Genomic DNA, 13,543 nt, shown 5'->3' with positions numbered 1-13,543 from the left:
GCCAGCGCCGGCCCCACGCCGGTGCGCCGGCCTGGCTCCCTGCGGCACAGCGGGGCTGCGGCAGCGGAGCGCCGGCCGCAGGAACCGGCCCGCAGGCCCGGGCTGCGCTCAGCGGCGGCAGCGGCCCCGGCCGGAGCTGCGGGCCCGGCGCACACCCAGCGCCCGCCTCCCGCTGCCCGGGGCGGGCAGGCCGGGGCTGCCCGCGCCCCCGTCGCCATGGCGACCCGCCTGCCCGCCTCCCGCGGGGCTGCCGCTGCCGCCGCAGGGCCCGGCTCCGGCGGCGCCGGCTCCGCTCCGCTGTGCTCCAAGCCCAGCGCCCGCAGGGAGTCCCTGTGCTCCCGCCGGCAGGGCCGGGCCCGCCCCAGCCCCGCTGCGCCAGCGGGGCCTGCCCGGGGTGGGAGAGGAGGAGGAGAAGGAGGAGGGACTCCGCAGCGGCAACAACTGACGTGTCCCCGCCATGGAGCTCGGCGTGATTCATCAGCGGCAGCGGGGCGGCAGCGGGGTGCCGCGCTCCGCTCCCGCCTAGGCACTGCCGCGGCGGGGACAGCCCCGCACCGCTCCGCCGCCCGCGCCGCCCTCCTCCTCCTCTTCCTCGCCGCCTCTCCTCCTCCCCCGCGGCTAGGCGAATATCCCGGGGGAGGCAAGATGGAAGAAATCCTGCGAAAGCTGCAGAAGGAGGCGTCGGGGAGCAAGCACAGGGCCATCAAGGAGAGCTGCACCTGGGCCATCGGTAAGGCGGCGGGCGGAGCGGGCAGGAGCCGCCGATGGAGCGGGTTTGTAGCGCAGGGGGGCAGGGAGACCTCAACAAACTTGTTCCGCGCTAAGGAGAGCCTCCTTAGCGGAGCCTCCAGCGGCTGGGAAGAGAGCGGAGCACCGGGGCTGTTCGGAATGCCCGGGAGCTCGGCGCTGCTGGAAGGCGCCGTGGCACCTGCTGCCGGTCCCGGAGAGCATCCCCGCCCTCGCCTTCCCCACCGCCTGCGTCTGCTTCGTGGCTCTTGCGAGGCAGATATGCGGGTATCCAGAGCTGTCAGTTTCCGTGTATGTTTTGGAGGTGCTGTCTTTTTCTTTGAAGGCCCCCTCCCTCCTTTAAATCATAGTAAAAAACATGCAGCACAGCTTTTACGGTGGCTTATGTTCGGGAATCTATTTTAAAAGCTAGAAGTTTTGTTCTAATGGGTTACATGAGCTCTTTTATCCTTATGGTGTAATGATCAGTATAACGAGTTAGTCTTTCAAGGGTGTACAAGCTTAGATACATTTTACCATCCACCCATTTTCCGAGATTGTTTGTGTCTTGAAGTGTTTTTTGACATTTACAACCTGGAACACTGATCATCAGGACCTTTAATTTAAATCTGCATAGCTGTGATGCTTTCAATTGCTTTACATTTTTGATTTTTATCCATGCATAGCTACAACATTCTGTGGTAGATCAGACCTGTTGCTGTCTTATTACTGGCCTTTCATCTTGATGTTGCGTGAGTTGCTTCATTAATTGCATGTGGTTCTTGAGCAGCAGCCATGCAAATATCCTCTACACTGTTCCAGTTTTAGTGGATGTGCTGCTGAAGTGCTGATAAGTGAAAGGGAAAAGATGGTACTCAGTGCCTTCTCATTGGGCATGCAACGTCCTGGCAGATTTATGCAAAGCTTTGGCAACTCAGAGCAGCAGTGGTTGTTGTTCTGTCAGGTGGAGTAGGTGTAAAATTTTGGATCATTGGCTTGGAGGCTGTAGCCGGATGTATTAACTGTGGTTGAACTCAGAAGTTTCTTTTAAAAGCCCTGTTTCCTTCAATTATACAGAAACCTTGGATTCTCCCGATGCTGCTCTCAAGATCCCACCATATCAGCTGAGGTAAGAACATTGAAGTTGAGTTCTGTAGAGCTTGTGAGTATTTGTAAAATTGAAGGAAAAATTTTGAATTAAAAGTGAGGTAGAGGAGCGGGCTGCATCTATGTGATTTCTGTAGTTTCTAGATATACATATCTAGGCTGGTAGTAGTAGATAATTTTCTGTTGAGCCCTTGCCTTTGGCCCTGAATGAAATGTAAGGAAATGTGTTAAAATGGGCATGAGTGTGTATAGTGGTGACATTGGTTAGAAAGGAGGGCTCTCTTATGGGCTAAAGAATTTCCCTGCTAAATTCCATCTTTCAGTAATAAGCAACGATGTTTCTTAGTTCTTCTCAGTGTGCTTGTGTTCTTTTAAATTTAAATCATGTTTTGTTACTGAAAATAAATATTCCAGCAACTAAAAAGTTATATCATCATAAAGCGAGGACACTGACTAGGAACTAAAATAATACAGTTTCTATGCCTACATCTTCCTTTAGCCTGCTAGATTATCTTGAGTGAGCCTCTTCCCACCTCCATTTGTACACATATAAAATGGAAGAAGTGCCATGGCCCTGATTTGTCTAGCTATTTAAAATCTCATTTTGGAAATTGTCCTTGTTATGGAGTAGGTAAATAGGCAAAATTATCCACTGTCCTTTTTGACAGAATGATTAGGAGTCATCAAAAGAAACTAGCAAGTGCACTGTTTAAAACAAAAGCACGTTCTTTCATGCAGCTTAATAGTTAAGATGTGAAATGCTTAGGCTTGTCTTATTAGAGAATGTAATGGATGCTGAAAGATTGCATGCATGCAAAAAACCACTTCAATAAATCCATGGAAGAAATTGATTGAAATCCATCAGATGCACAGGTACCGTTCTTATTCAGAAGTACCGTAATGAGAGGTGATCGAGTTTATAAGGGAGGATGTAGGAATGCTGCTGTATGTTTGGCCTGTCCTGTGATCCTCTCAGGTATCCACTGTGAGCTGCTGACAGAGTGGACATTTTTTTTGTTACAATATTACTCTCCTGGGAGTGTTTTTATCACCTCAAGATTCCCTGCTGCTTCTTTCATAGATGCTTTGCAAGGAAAGTTAGAGATTGAAGAGCTAGTTATTCCAGAGCAGTCGCCAAATAGGGAAAGAATAGGAGCAGTTCTTTTGCCACTCTAAATTCCTGTCAGCTGCAGTCCACGAGGCCTCAAATCAAACGGGGGATGGATGTAGCACAGCTCTGACATGACCAGTGCCAGACACAATGCATTTGCAGCACAGAATGGAAACAGCTGGATGACTAATTCTCAATAGGTCCACAAGAATTATGTTTACTTGACACTGTGGCTGGAGAAAACTTGGCTCTTCACCTTCCCATGTATCAACCTCTAATATGGTGTGTGGTCTGTGCCTTTAAGTGGTATTGTCATTCCCTATGAATTAGTTAGCTGGCTGTTACCACATTTCTTCCTTTTCCCCTTGCCTACTACCTCTTTACAGAGAGGCCTTTTTCTCTTCTTTCTCCAGTGTTCTTAATGATTGTTTAGTTGGGGTATTTTTCCACTGTAAATCCCACTTTTAAAAAATAAAGTTAATACCTTTGCAGGTGTAGCTATGATTAAATAAGCTCTTAATATTAGACTTGTCAGTAGCAATGCACATTATTACTGGATGTTTTGGAAAATGAAAGATACACAAGAGGATTTGAACACAAGCTTTTGTTGTGGGGTCCTTGGTAAGGCTCAGCCACACAGACTTAGATAGTGTGGGAGATGTTGCTAAACATACCCTTCACTCTCTGATAACAAGCTACTGCCAGGCTCCAGATCAGCACACTGGGCCATATCTTGGGCTGGAGTTTGCCTGCATCATGTGCAAATTAGATAAAAGTTCTTCACTTGGTATTTGTTAAAAAGCAGCACCATGATGGCTTGGTTCCTAATGCTGGAAGAGAATAGCCTGGAAAGTAGAGCAATGGCTGAGACCAGAAACACTGCCAAGATCCAGGATGGAGATGTCCTGGCTGTGCCTCTTTTGTGCTTTCATCTTGCATCACATGCAGGTTGTATCAGCTGCTGTAACACAGATCAGCTCTGGCTGCTCATCTAGTTGGAATCTTAATCTACACTTCACACTTAGGTTCTGTTCTTTCTAGAACTGAAGAATGAAGGCTGCTCACAAAAATGAGAATATGTAAACTCTATACTCACTTCTTTCTTACTTATAAAATGAAAAGCCATTTTCTACTTCTGACACCCCAGTTCTAGATGAGTAGAGGTTCTTCGTTGTCTTTTGTAAAATTGTGGTCCTAGTGTGATAATGGGGAAGACAAAGTGTTTCTGCTTTTCCTCAGACTATGAGCATTTGGGTTCAAGAGGTTTTTGACATGTATTATATCAGCTTCATACTTACCTCCACTGTAGTATTGGGGTAGACTGCATTCTGTCTTGTTCCTGACCTATCCATAGTTTCATCTTGGACTTGTGTTTCTGAACATGAGGCAGACCACATTACAGTTCCATGATGTCTGTGCAATTAATTGGGGACATCAGCTGTAGCATTGGCATGGGAGCTGTTTCCAGCAGTGACCTGCTAGCAGATTAGATAGCACATGCCTGCTGTGTTTGGGAGCAGCTTTTGCCCCAAGGGAGTCCCAGTGACTGACCATCCAGACTGGAGTGTAATTCTTTAATTAGTTTGATAGGGATCTGTTTGGTATATCTTCAGGGAGCTAGATGAGACTATTTTGCTGTTCAACTTCCTTTGATGTTAATTGGACTTATGAATCCAGATCCCCATTAATGACCTTGCATATTGATTCTAGTGAGGGTCATTATTTAAATGTCTCTCTTCCTACAGAAAAGAAATCTCCAACAAACACAGAGTTCCCACAGTCTTGTCAGCTCTGCCTTGAGATAGGAATGTGTGTGTGATTTTTCAGTACTTTTAACTTATGATCAGAGTATTGGGCAAGGGTGTGAGATAGTAACAAAGATTAAAGTGGATCAAGATGGAAATGGCCTTAGGTAAGTTCAAGGCTTTGCTGTAGATGTTCCGTGAATTCTTGAGAAGGGAGAGTCACACAACCCATTGATAACTGGCCTCTTGTGATCTGTCTAGTGTGATGGTATTTGCCTCTGAACATGAGTTGTGAAAATTGGATATATACTAAGTACTTAAGGAGGCTGGTGGCTGACTTATAAATAATGAATTAGATAAGAGAAATTGATGTGCTTGTGTTTTAATTGGTGAATTGATCACATGGAAAATAGCTTAAGAGACCTTAATGTTGTCTGCCAGCAAACAGTTGTTTGCTACTCAGCTGGGCTATATTCACTTCAGCATTTTCAGGATGGCAAATTCTCCCCTAAGGCCAGCACTATACACTGAACAAGGCTCTCTTCTTGGCTTGTTGTGATTTTAGAGGCTGAAATATGAGCTATAAAAGGTAACTGAACAGACACAAGAAAATGAGCTTTGAAAAAAAATGTTTGATTGGAGCAGTTTAATACTCGTGAGGATTATCTGCATATCAGAGGATAAAATAAGAGGCTAGACAGCACTTGCCAGTCACACACTGCTTTGAAAAAACTTGGGATTGCCAGAGTTTCTTGGAATGCGTTATGTCGTTAAGTCATGCCTTATAGGCTATGTGAAACTTGGTGACTTGCTGTCAGCACAGACTTTCTTTGCTGGAAAGAAGAGATTGGTTGGGACTTCTGAAGGGGCATTTCTTTTTGGAAGAAATGCAAATTGAGTTTGCATGGCCAGGTTTTGGTAGCAGGAGGGGCTACAGCGGTGGCTTCTGTGAGAAGCTGCCAGAAGCTTCCCCCGTGTCCAGCAGAGCCAATGCCAAGTGGCTTCCAGGCAGAAGTGCCCCTGGCCAGATCTGGGCCAGTCAGAAATGGTGGCAGCCCCTCTGTGATAACAAATTTAAGAGGAGGAAAAAAGGTTTTGCAAATGTAATTGCTTCCAGAGAAGAGTGGGTGAGAATATGTGAGAGGAACTACTCTGAAGACACCAAGGTCAGTGAAGAAGGACAAGGAGGAGGTGTTCCAGGTGCCTGAGCTCAGATTCCCCTGAAACCCATAGTGCAGTCTGTGGAGAAGTACCTATGGCCCTGCAACTCATGGAGGTCCTTGGGGGCACAGAGATCCACCTGCAGCCTGTGGAGGACACTCATAGTGGAGCAGGTGGATGCCTGAGAGGAGGCTGTGAGCCTGTGAGAGGCCTGTGCTGGAGCAGGTTCCTGGCAGGTGTCTGTGGATTCATGAGCAGAGGAGCAGGTTTCCTGGTAGGACTTGCATGCTTGTGGAGGACCCACATGGAAGCAGGATGTGACTCCCTTCCCTGAGCAGGAAAAATGTGTGATGAACTGACCATAACCCACATTCCCTGCCTCCCTGTGTCTCTGGGTGGGAGGAGGGAGGAGTAGGGGGAAGGTGTTTAGGTCTTATTTTACTTCTCATTACACTGCTCTGGTTTTGGTAATAAGAAATTCAATTAGTATCTCTAATTTGAGTCAGTTTTGCTTGTGGTGGTATCTGGAGAGTGATCTCTCTCTGTCCATATCTCAAACCATGAACCCTTCATTATATCTTCTCTCCCCTGTCCAGTCGGGGAGGAGAGTGACAGAGTGGCTTTGGTGGGAGTCTGTCATCCAGTCAGGGTCAACCTGCTAAAATCCCTCCTATATTTTTCATTGGCCTTTTAAAAGTGATCAATATTTCTGGAGATTGTAGCTGGGAAGTCAGAAGTCAGTGAGGAGCAGGGTCATGTGTAATAACCAGTTCATGTCCGATTCTGTCTCTTCCTGCTTGTGTCCCAGTGCCAATCATGTTGGTGCTAGCTTTTGAGGGGAGTTTGTGAACTTTTTCTATAGTCATGGGCATGTGGGGAGGAGGACATTTGGGGATGAAAGTGGTAGTTCTGCTCTTTTTTTTTTTTTGTATTTCTAGATTAGTATCTGACATACTTCCTGAGAAGTATGCAGTTTATAATCTCTTAAATAAAACAACATGCTCACTCATTTTACCTTACATGTGCTCAACAAATAATAAAAGCAGTAATTGTGGTGTGATCATCACCAAACAAACAATGCTATAGAGACTTCAATCCACTTAACTTTGCAGGTAATTCATCCACTTACAGAATATTGAGTCTTGGGATGCATTTCACCTTCTCTGTTGTGAAGAAATGTTTGTGATTTCATCGTTTATGTCTTCTCCTATCTCTTAATTTTGTTCATGTTTTCTGTTAGTTTCTTTCTACTGGGAGAGAGTGGCTAGGAAAGCTGATACATACATAGCAGATCCCTTGAACAGGGGAGGAAGGAATGGTTGTTTCTGAGGGATTTTTTTCTGGGGTTGGTTTTAGCATATCTTTCTCTATTTTACTCTCTCTCTTTTTTTAAAACAATTTGTTTCCTGCTCTTGCTGCCACGACCACCTGGCATTAGTTGCTCCTGTGCTTTCTTCCTGGATGTGACTGCTGGGTGTGACTCATGCTGCTCAACCATTACATGCTCACTATCTGCCATTCAGCAAGTGAATTATGAATTCCCTGGCAGGCAGCTGGCCAAGAAGAGATTCTAGAGACAGTGTGGATTACTGACCTGCATCTCCCATGCTGGCAGTTTACAGCCTGGATCCAGACTTTTGGGAGCACTTATGTAGTCCATTTGGTGTTTTGGATGGTGTATATGCACTGGTCTTGATTTAAAATTTTGCATTCTCAGTTGTAATGTTGAGGAGTAGACAAGGGAAGGAAATTAGTGTTTAGAAAGGCATTGTGCCACTGATACAGTATTTGAATCAATCTGCATGTTTAATCTGGGATATGTAAGTGGCCCTATTTCTTGTCCAGTGGGCAGGTATTTTTGTCTCAGCAAAATTTTGCATCTGTTTTGCAATCCCAAAAGTAGTAGTGTTGGAGAGGAAAGGGAAAAGGATATGTAGGGTCAGCCTCAGGAGTCCTTGAAAACCTGTTAGCTGGGGTTATGACTCTTGAATGTATCGAGCAAAATTTAGCATTGTTATGAAAAAAGACACATGGTTTCTGTTACTCTTACTTGTGAGTTTGAGTGAGGTTTTTTCCCCTTGATTTTAGTGGGGTTTTTTTTCTGAAGGGAACTTTCTACCTTTCCTGATGTTCTTTGTATTAGTGAACCATAACAATCACCACTGCCTTGGGTCTTTGTTCCTTTTATAGACTCTTCTAAAAATTCACTCTACTTTTGTGACAAAGCCCACAGTCTTGGCCAGGCTGAAGTTAATTTTCTTCATGGGAGCTGGTAGAATGGGAGTGGGGAGCAGCTGGGTGGGGCTGAGGATGACAGCAGCCATAGTTTTAACTCTCTGACTTCTAACAACAAATGCAAGTGAAATATTGACCTCAGGTTCTAAGGATGATAGTGGGATAGCAGTATGTGTGTCTGTTTTAAACATTTGATTACTTTCAGTGCTTGCAGAAGAGTAGAAAATGAGAACATCATGAGGCTTCTGATAATTGTCTTAGAGAGTGAAATATGGTTGGGGGCGGGAAGAGGGGTGGCAGTGAAACTGAGAGGACTGTTTTCCTGCTAAATGCTCTGCTCTGATCTTTGTGTGATGCTGTGCAAGTCATGACTTTTCTTTGTTTTGAAAATGAAGGAGTGAGTGGGAATAATGAAAGTCTTCTCTCACATTTCCTTTATTTACATTCCATGAAAAGTAACAAAACTGCAGGAAATTCACTACCTTTCATTTTCTTCAGTGTTTGTTTGCTTAAGAAACTGAATGTGCTGAAGTGCAGTGAGTATAAAATTACGTAATGCATTGCAAACAGGGGGATATTTTTAGCAACCATCCCTTAGGTCTGTCAAGATTTAGCACTGAACTGCTGTGAAAGTTGAATAGCATTGCAGATTACAGCACTGACCTTCAAAATGTAACTAGTAATGACCAGAAATACACTTCATACAGGCGTTTCTTCATCTGGTTTCTGTAACTCACAGCTGCAGAGGAGAAAATAAGGTAATTTGCAGGATGTCCATGTGATGGTACCTCTGTGTCTCTTTTTCCATTCCCTCAGCCTGCCTTCTTCCAGCATTGCAAAACTTCTCCTGATGGAAGCTTAATTCTCATAAAACACTTTATTTGTTATTTTGTACTTAAAATTTCAAACAAAATGCTTTCAACAGACAAATCTTTAGCTTCCCTTCCAGAGTTACCAAATATAGGGAAGAGAGGTTTCATGGAATAGTTTGATAAGCTTTCAAAATTGTAGGCTGAGCAAGTCCAGCTTCTGACCTCATCTTCATACTCCAATTCAAATCATAATCAACAAAATCACATAAAGGCTACAGATTGCTTTATGATTAAGACCTGGTGAGTTTTACATGCGTCATCAAGCTTCTTAAGAGTAGAATTTGCAAGTGACTATTGACACCTTGTGCACAGAGGGCAAATATCTGTGAGGGTGGAGAGCAATGATAACATGTCAGAGATTGCACTAAAGCTTTGGAGACTGGAAGTATCTGATTATTATTTTGGCCTTGTCCACCTTACTTTAATATTGTGTAGAATCTTTTGCTGTCTCTTTTCCTCTCCTCTCAAGTAAAAGTATGTCTTGTGCTTATAGGTTTTTTTTGTTCTGTTTTGTGCTCATCTTGACAAGTTCCTATCTAGGAACCTTGTGTTTCTGTTAAAATCAAGATGTTATTAGCTAGTATAGCAAGGAGGCAAATGACCTCAGAAGTGCTCTCCAGCTGAGTGACTGTGCTGAGCTACTTAATTATGATCGTATGAATTCTGTTGTCTTGGTTGCACTGGGTTGGCTGGAAGATTAAATTGCTCATGTTTGCCTTTCCCATGAGTAGAGTTGTGCTGCTTCTATAGTGGTAACTTCATTTATCTTAGAAAGGATGCAAATAAAAAAGATTATAAATACCATTATGTCACTTCTTTAACACCAAGCAGTTTTAAATTGCAATCTCATTCATGATTCCAGGTTGAAAAAAGAATTATTAGTTCTAGCTAGGAAGCTGTGTGAAATTGCATTTAGGCATTATTCTGCGTTTTCTCCCCCTGTATCATTAAACATCTTCTGATAAGCTGCTCATATTTCCCTGCAAGGGCAGGCTTATTTAACTGTTGGGTGAAGACTTTGTGTCTGGGTTTGAAAAAACAAAAGGATTGAAGGGAATAGGGAATACATGAAAAAAAGAGGAAGGAAAAATTAAATATTGTGTTGGATGGAACTCTGAGAGAGAGCTGATGTCAGCAGCTGAGGTGAGAAAAGTGGATATGGAAAGAAAAGGAGCATTAACCTTAAGTCAGAGGAGAAAAATCCTTTCCATTGTAACTGGATAAAACCAAAGAGTTTTGTGCTCTGTGGGAAGGAAAAGAATGAGATTTTTAAAAAGTAAGATGCAAGTGGTGAGACAGAAAAAATGAAAAGCCCTTCAGCCAGAAATTAAAATTTCTTTAGTTATTAGTAAAGGTGGAAGCTCACCTGATGTGTGAAAATATATGAGGCAAATCTCGTGACACAGGAAACATGTCCACAAGTGTCTCTATATTTGTGAGTAACTGGAGTAAAATCCTGGCCCTGTTGATTCAAGTCAGCGTTTATATCTACATAGTTTGGCAACAGTCTCCCAACATTTTATTTTTTTTTCCCCAGGACCTGTAAACTGCAACACTGAGTGCTTGTTCATTCTTATACAGCATGGTAGCACCAAAGTTGTCTAACGGTGCATGATCATCTTGTAGTGGCACAGCATCATAAAGATAATTTGTTGGTTTATTTTTTCTTGAAAAGGAGGGTTCTAACTGGAAGGCTTCAGAATTTGTCTTTTATCCTATTGCTCTATTATTTCTCTCAGTACTATTGACAAACTTGTACTTGCATAGAGGTAGAAATTTTAGTGCTGGAGGAGTCTGTTGTAATAATCTGTTTTGACTTCCTGCTTTGTGGAGGTGGGAGAACTTGCCCTGTATTTATATACTGTGGATTCCAAACCTCTCTCCAACGTGAGTTTGACTGTAATTCTCTTTTTAAGTGGGATGATCATATTTCTACAGTAATCATTTCTCTACAATGTGAGCAAGGACTAGGTTTAAATACTTCCATTATGCCTAAACTTGTTGGTGGAATCTTTTATCAATGTTCTCTAAACTAGCACAGGAAAAAATATTTGTGTTTCTATTTTTATATGTACATGTGTTCATATATACAACACTAGAATTTGTTTTATGTAAATGAAATCATTCCTATTTGTGCAAGGACAGTGTTTGCTTCTGTTTGTTTTACATAAGGGTAGCAGCTGTGGGTACTTGCAGATTTCTGAGAATTCGTCTCTACCAATTATTTTCTCATCATAGGCCAACTCTTCTTCTTGAGTAAGTGATGCTAATAATATTACACTGTGCTATTTCTTTTTAAGCAGCCTAGGTGGAGAAAATCTTTTCAATCCTTGGTTGCTCTGACTGTATGTCAGACTTTGGCTATGACTGTTATCCTGCCTAATAAACAATGTATCAGAAAATGGCAACAGTGGTTAATCAAATTCTTATCTGTTCTTTCACTGGGCTGTGAATTATTCTATGGAATGTAAACTGGATGCTGATAAGGCCTTGAGGTTCTGAATTTTTCTTCTCCTATGTAATTTTCAGTAGGAAGGTAATGCAGAGAGCTGTCTTATTTTTAATTTTCAGAAATGGGATTAAAAATAATAGGATGATCACCATTTGCATGAAGGGAAAAATGCTTAATTTTTCCCTTTCCCTCAATCATGCCCCTTTCCCTAAGTTAAGGTGGGTTGTGAGACTGTGTTCCAGGCACTAACAACAAGGAGTTAATTTTAGGCAATTTCCTATCTTCATTACAGTTTTCATCATGAAAGTGAATTAATGAGCCATTATTCTTTTCTCAATAAAGACTTTTTTTGTCATTACGAGAATAGAAAGATTTTTATGATCTCTCTACGTACAATAGTAATTTGTCTTGCTCTGACCTTTCTGGCAGTCTGTTTTGGCTGACCTGCCATAGCATCCCTTATTCCAGACCTACAGGGAAAGAGGTAGCTTGATAGGTTGACAAGCCACAGCAAGCTTGGATGGCTAGAAAGGTCATTGTAACCTAGTGTGCTGAATATAAAGGCTGTGTGTGTTCCCATCACTCATTCTGCAGTTGGCAAAGTTGACAGTCATGGAGTGAGGTAGCTCAGGAGGGACAGCCTGTGCTCTGGGAGGTACTGGCCCTGGTTCTGTACTTGGTTCTGTCACTGAGCTTTTTTTCTTGTTCTGGCAGATATCTTCCTCTCTTCCAAGTCAAAGGTGTTCCTTTCCATTCATTCTCCCTCTGTGTTGCACTTGATGTGTTTCAATCAGGGTTAAATTGGTATTTGTGCCTCAAACTGTGTGTATGTATGTCCACCCTGGCATGCAACAGTATGGATTCTCAAGAGTTGCAGTGTGAAACTACTTTCTGTACATTATGTAAATGGAGAATGTTCTCAAACATGTTTAAAAGTATATTGTTGTGCATCAGCTTATTCTGAGGAATAAGTAACTATTTCACTTATGTAAAAATGTCTTACATGTGTAGTACTACAAAACCTGCATGAATTGTCACTTAACCATACAGAACTGCAGATGGTCCAGTAAGCAATGAAATCCCATGGAGGGGGACTGCTCAAAACAGAGTAGAATTATAAAAGGGCTGCAAGGTATAAGGGCAAACCTCATTCCCTTACTTCACTCAAATCCATTGAGGTAATTCCAATCTGCATTCCCTATTTTGCTGCCTTATTGAACTGAATTCTTAAGATGTTAGAAGGGACTGTGTTAATTGACATTCTTCTCTCCTGTTCTGCCTGAGGATTATCTGCCTGTCCTTCATGTTCTCATGCTATCAGATGATGCATTTAAATGGCAAGTTGAACTGAAGTGTGAAGGGTGCTCAAGCTAATCAAACATTGTGAGATATCTCTGCAGGTGTTTCATAGCTGTAGCATGGAAATGCTAAAGGCTTAATTGACTGAGTGTGTAACAAGAACAGGAAATGACACAATGGCAATTCATTTTCTCCATGAATACAGTGGGAACACAGTCTGCAGCAACCTTAATTAGATTTTCAGTTAAACATTTTTAGCAAGGATGGGAAGTTCAGCTAATTGAATCTGTTCTAATTTCCATCCTCCTGTTTGTCATTTTTTGCTCTTCTTTTTTGGGACATCTATCAAAGCTCTTATTGTTCTCTGCTCATTGCAGTATGTGATGACAGATGGCAGGCAACATGCTGATGTGCGAGGTAGCTACACATAAGCCATAGGAGCTCCCACCTGTCTTCATTATCATGAAACTGAACTGGATCCACTCCAGTGGCTTACGACTTTCTTCATTTTCCCTTCTCCTCCCAGTGTTCATCCACTTTAATGTGAGAATAAATTCATTCTGTATTAATAATAATGCCCAAAATGTTTATATGCTGTTGCAAAAATCTGTAGAAAGTCTAAAACAAATGTGGTGTTCTGCCTAGAAGAGATGCAGGTCCAAATAACCATTAGTTTTTAGCATCCTTCAGATAGTACTATACTGTAGTAATCTTTTTTCCTTCTTTCTTTCCCGTTTGTGTCTGGCTGCTGGACTGCCAGTAATGCACAGGTACCTTGTTTTGGCACCTGTTGGTATGCTGATTTCAAATGTGAGTTCTCCTCACTTTAACAGAG

The 13,543-nt window shown here is 42.7% G+C and overlaps 1 protein-coding gene across 10 annotated transcripts in view; it reads left to right on the top strand.

Moving 5' to 3' along the window:
- The first annotated feature begins 294 nt into the window (after positions 1 to 294).
- ARFGEF3 (ARFGEF family member 3) overlaps positions 295 to 13,543 on the top strand; it is a 96,879-nt gene continuing 83,630 nt past the window's right edge. For 6 of the 10 annotated variants that reach the window (XR_010358780.1, XR_010358781.1, XR_010358782.1 and 3 more), the window contains exons 1-2: positions 297 to 730; positions 1,804 to 1,855. Coding sequence is in view for 7 of the 10 variants with exons in the window: in XM_064413553.1 (XP_064269623.1) it covers positions 646 to 730; positions 1,804 to 1,855 (137 nt within the window). In the remaining 3 variants the exon portion in view is untranslated. Of the gene's footprint in view, positions 731 to 1,803; positions 1,856 to 13,543 lie in introns of all 10 variants that reach the window. The other 4 variants (XM_064413557.1, XM_064413554.1, XM_064413559.1 and 1 more) reach the window with 3 other exon arrangements.

Source organism: Passer domesticus, chromosome 3, assembly GCF_036417665.1.
Source record: "Passer domesticus isolate bPasDom1 chromosome 3, bPasDom1.hap1, whole genome shotgun sequence".
NCBI classification, from domain to species: Eukaryota; Metazoa; Chordata; class Aves; order Passeriformes; family Passeridae; genus Passer; species Passer domesticus.
Note: the sequence above shows the minus strand (reverse complement) of the source record. Positions and strands in the feature narration are given on the sequence as shown.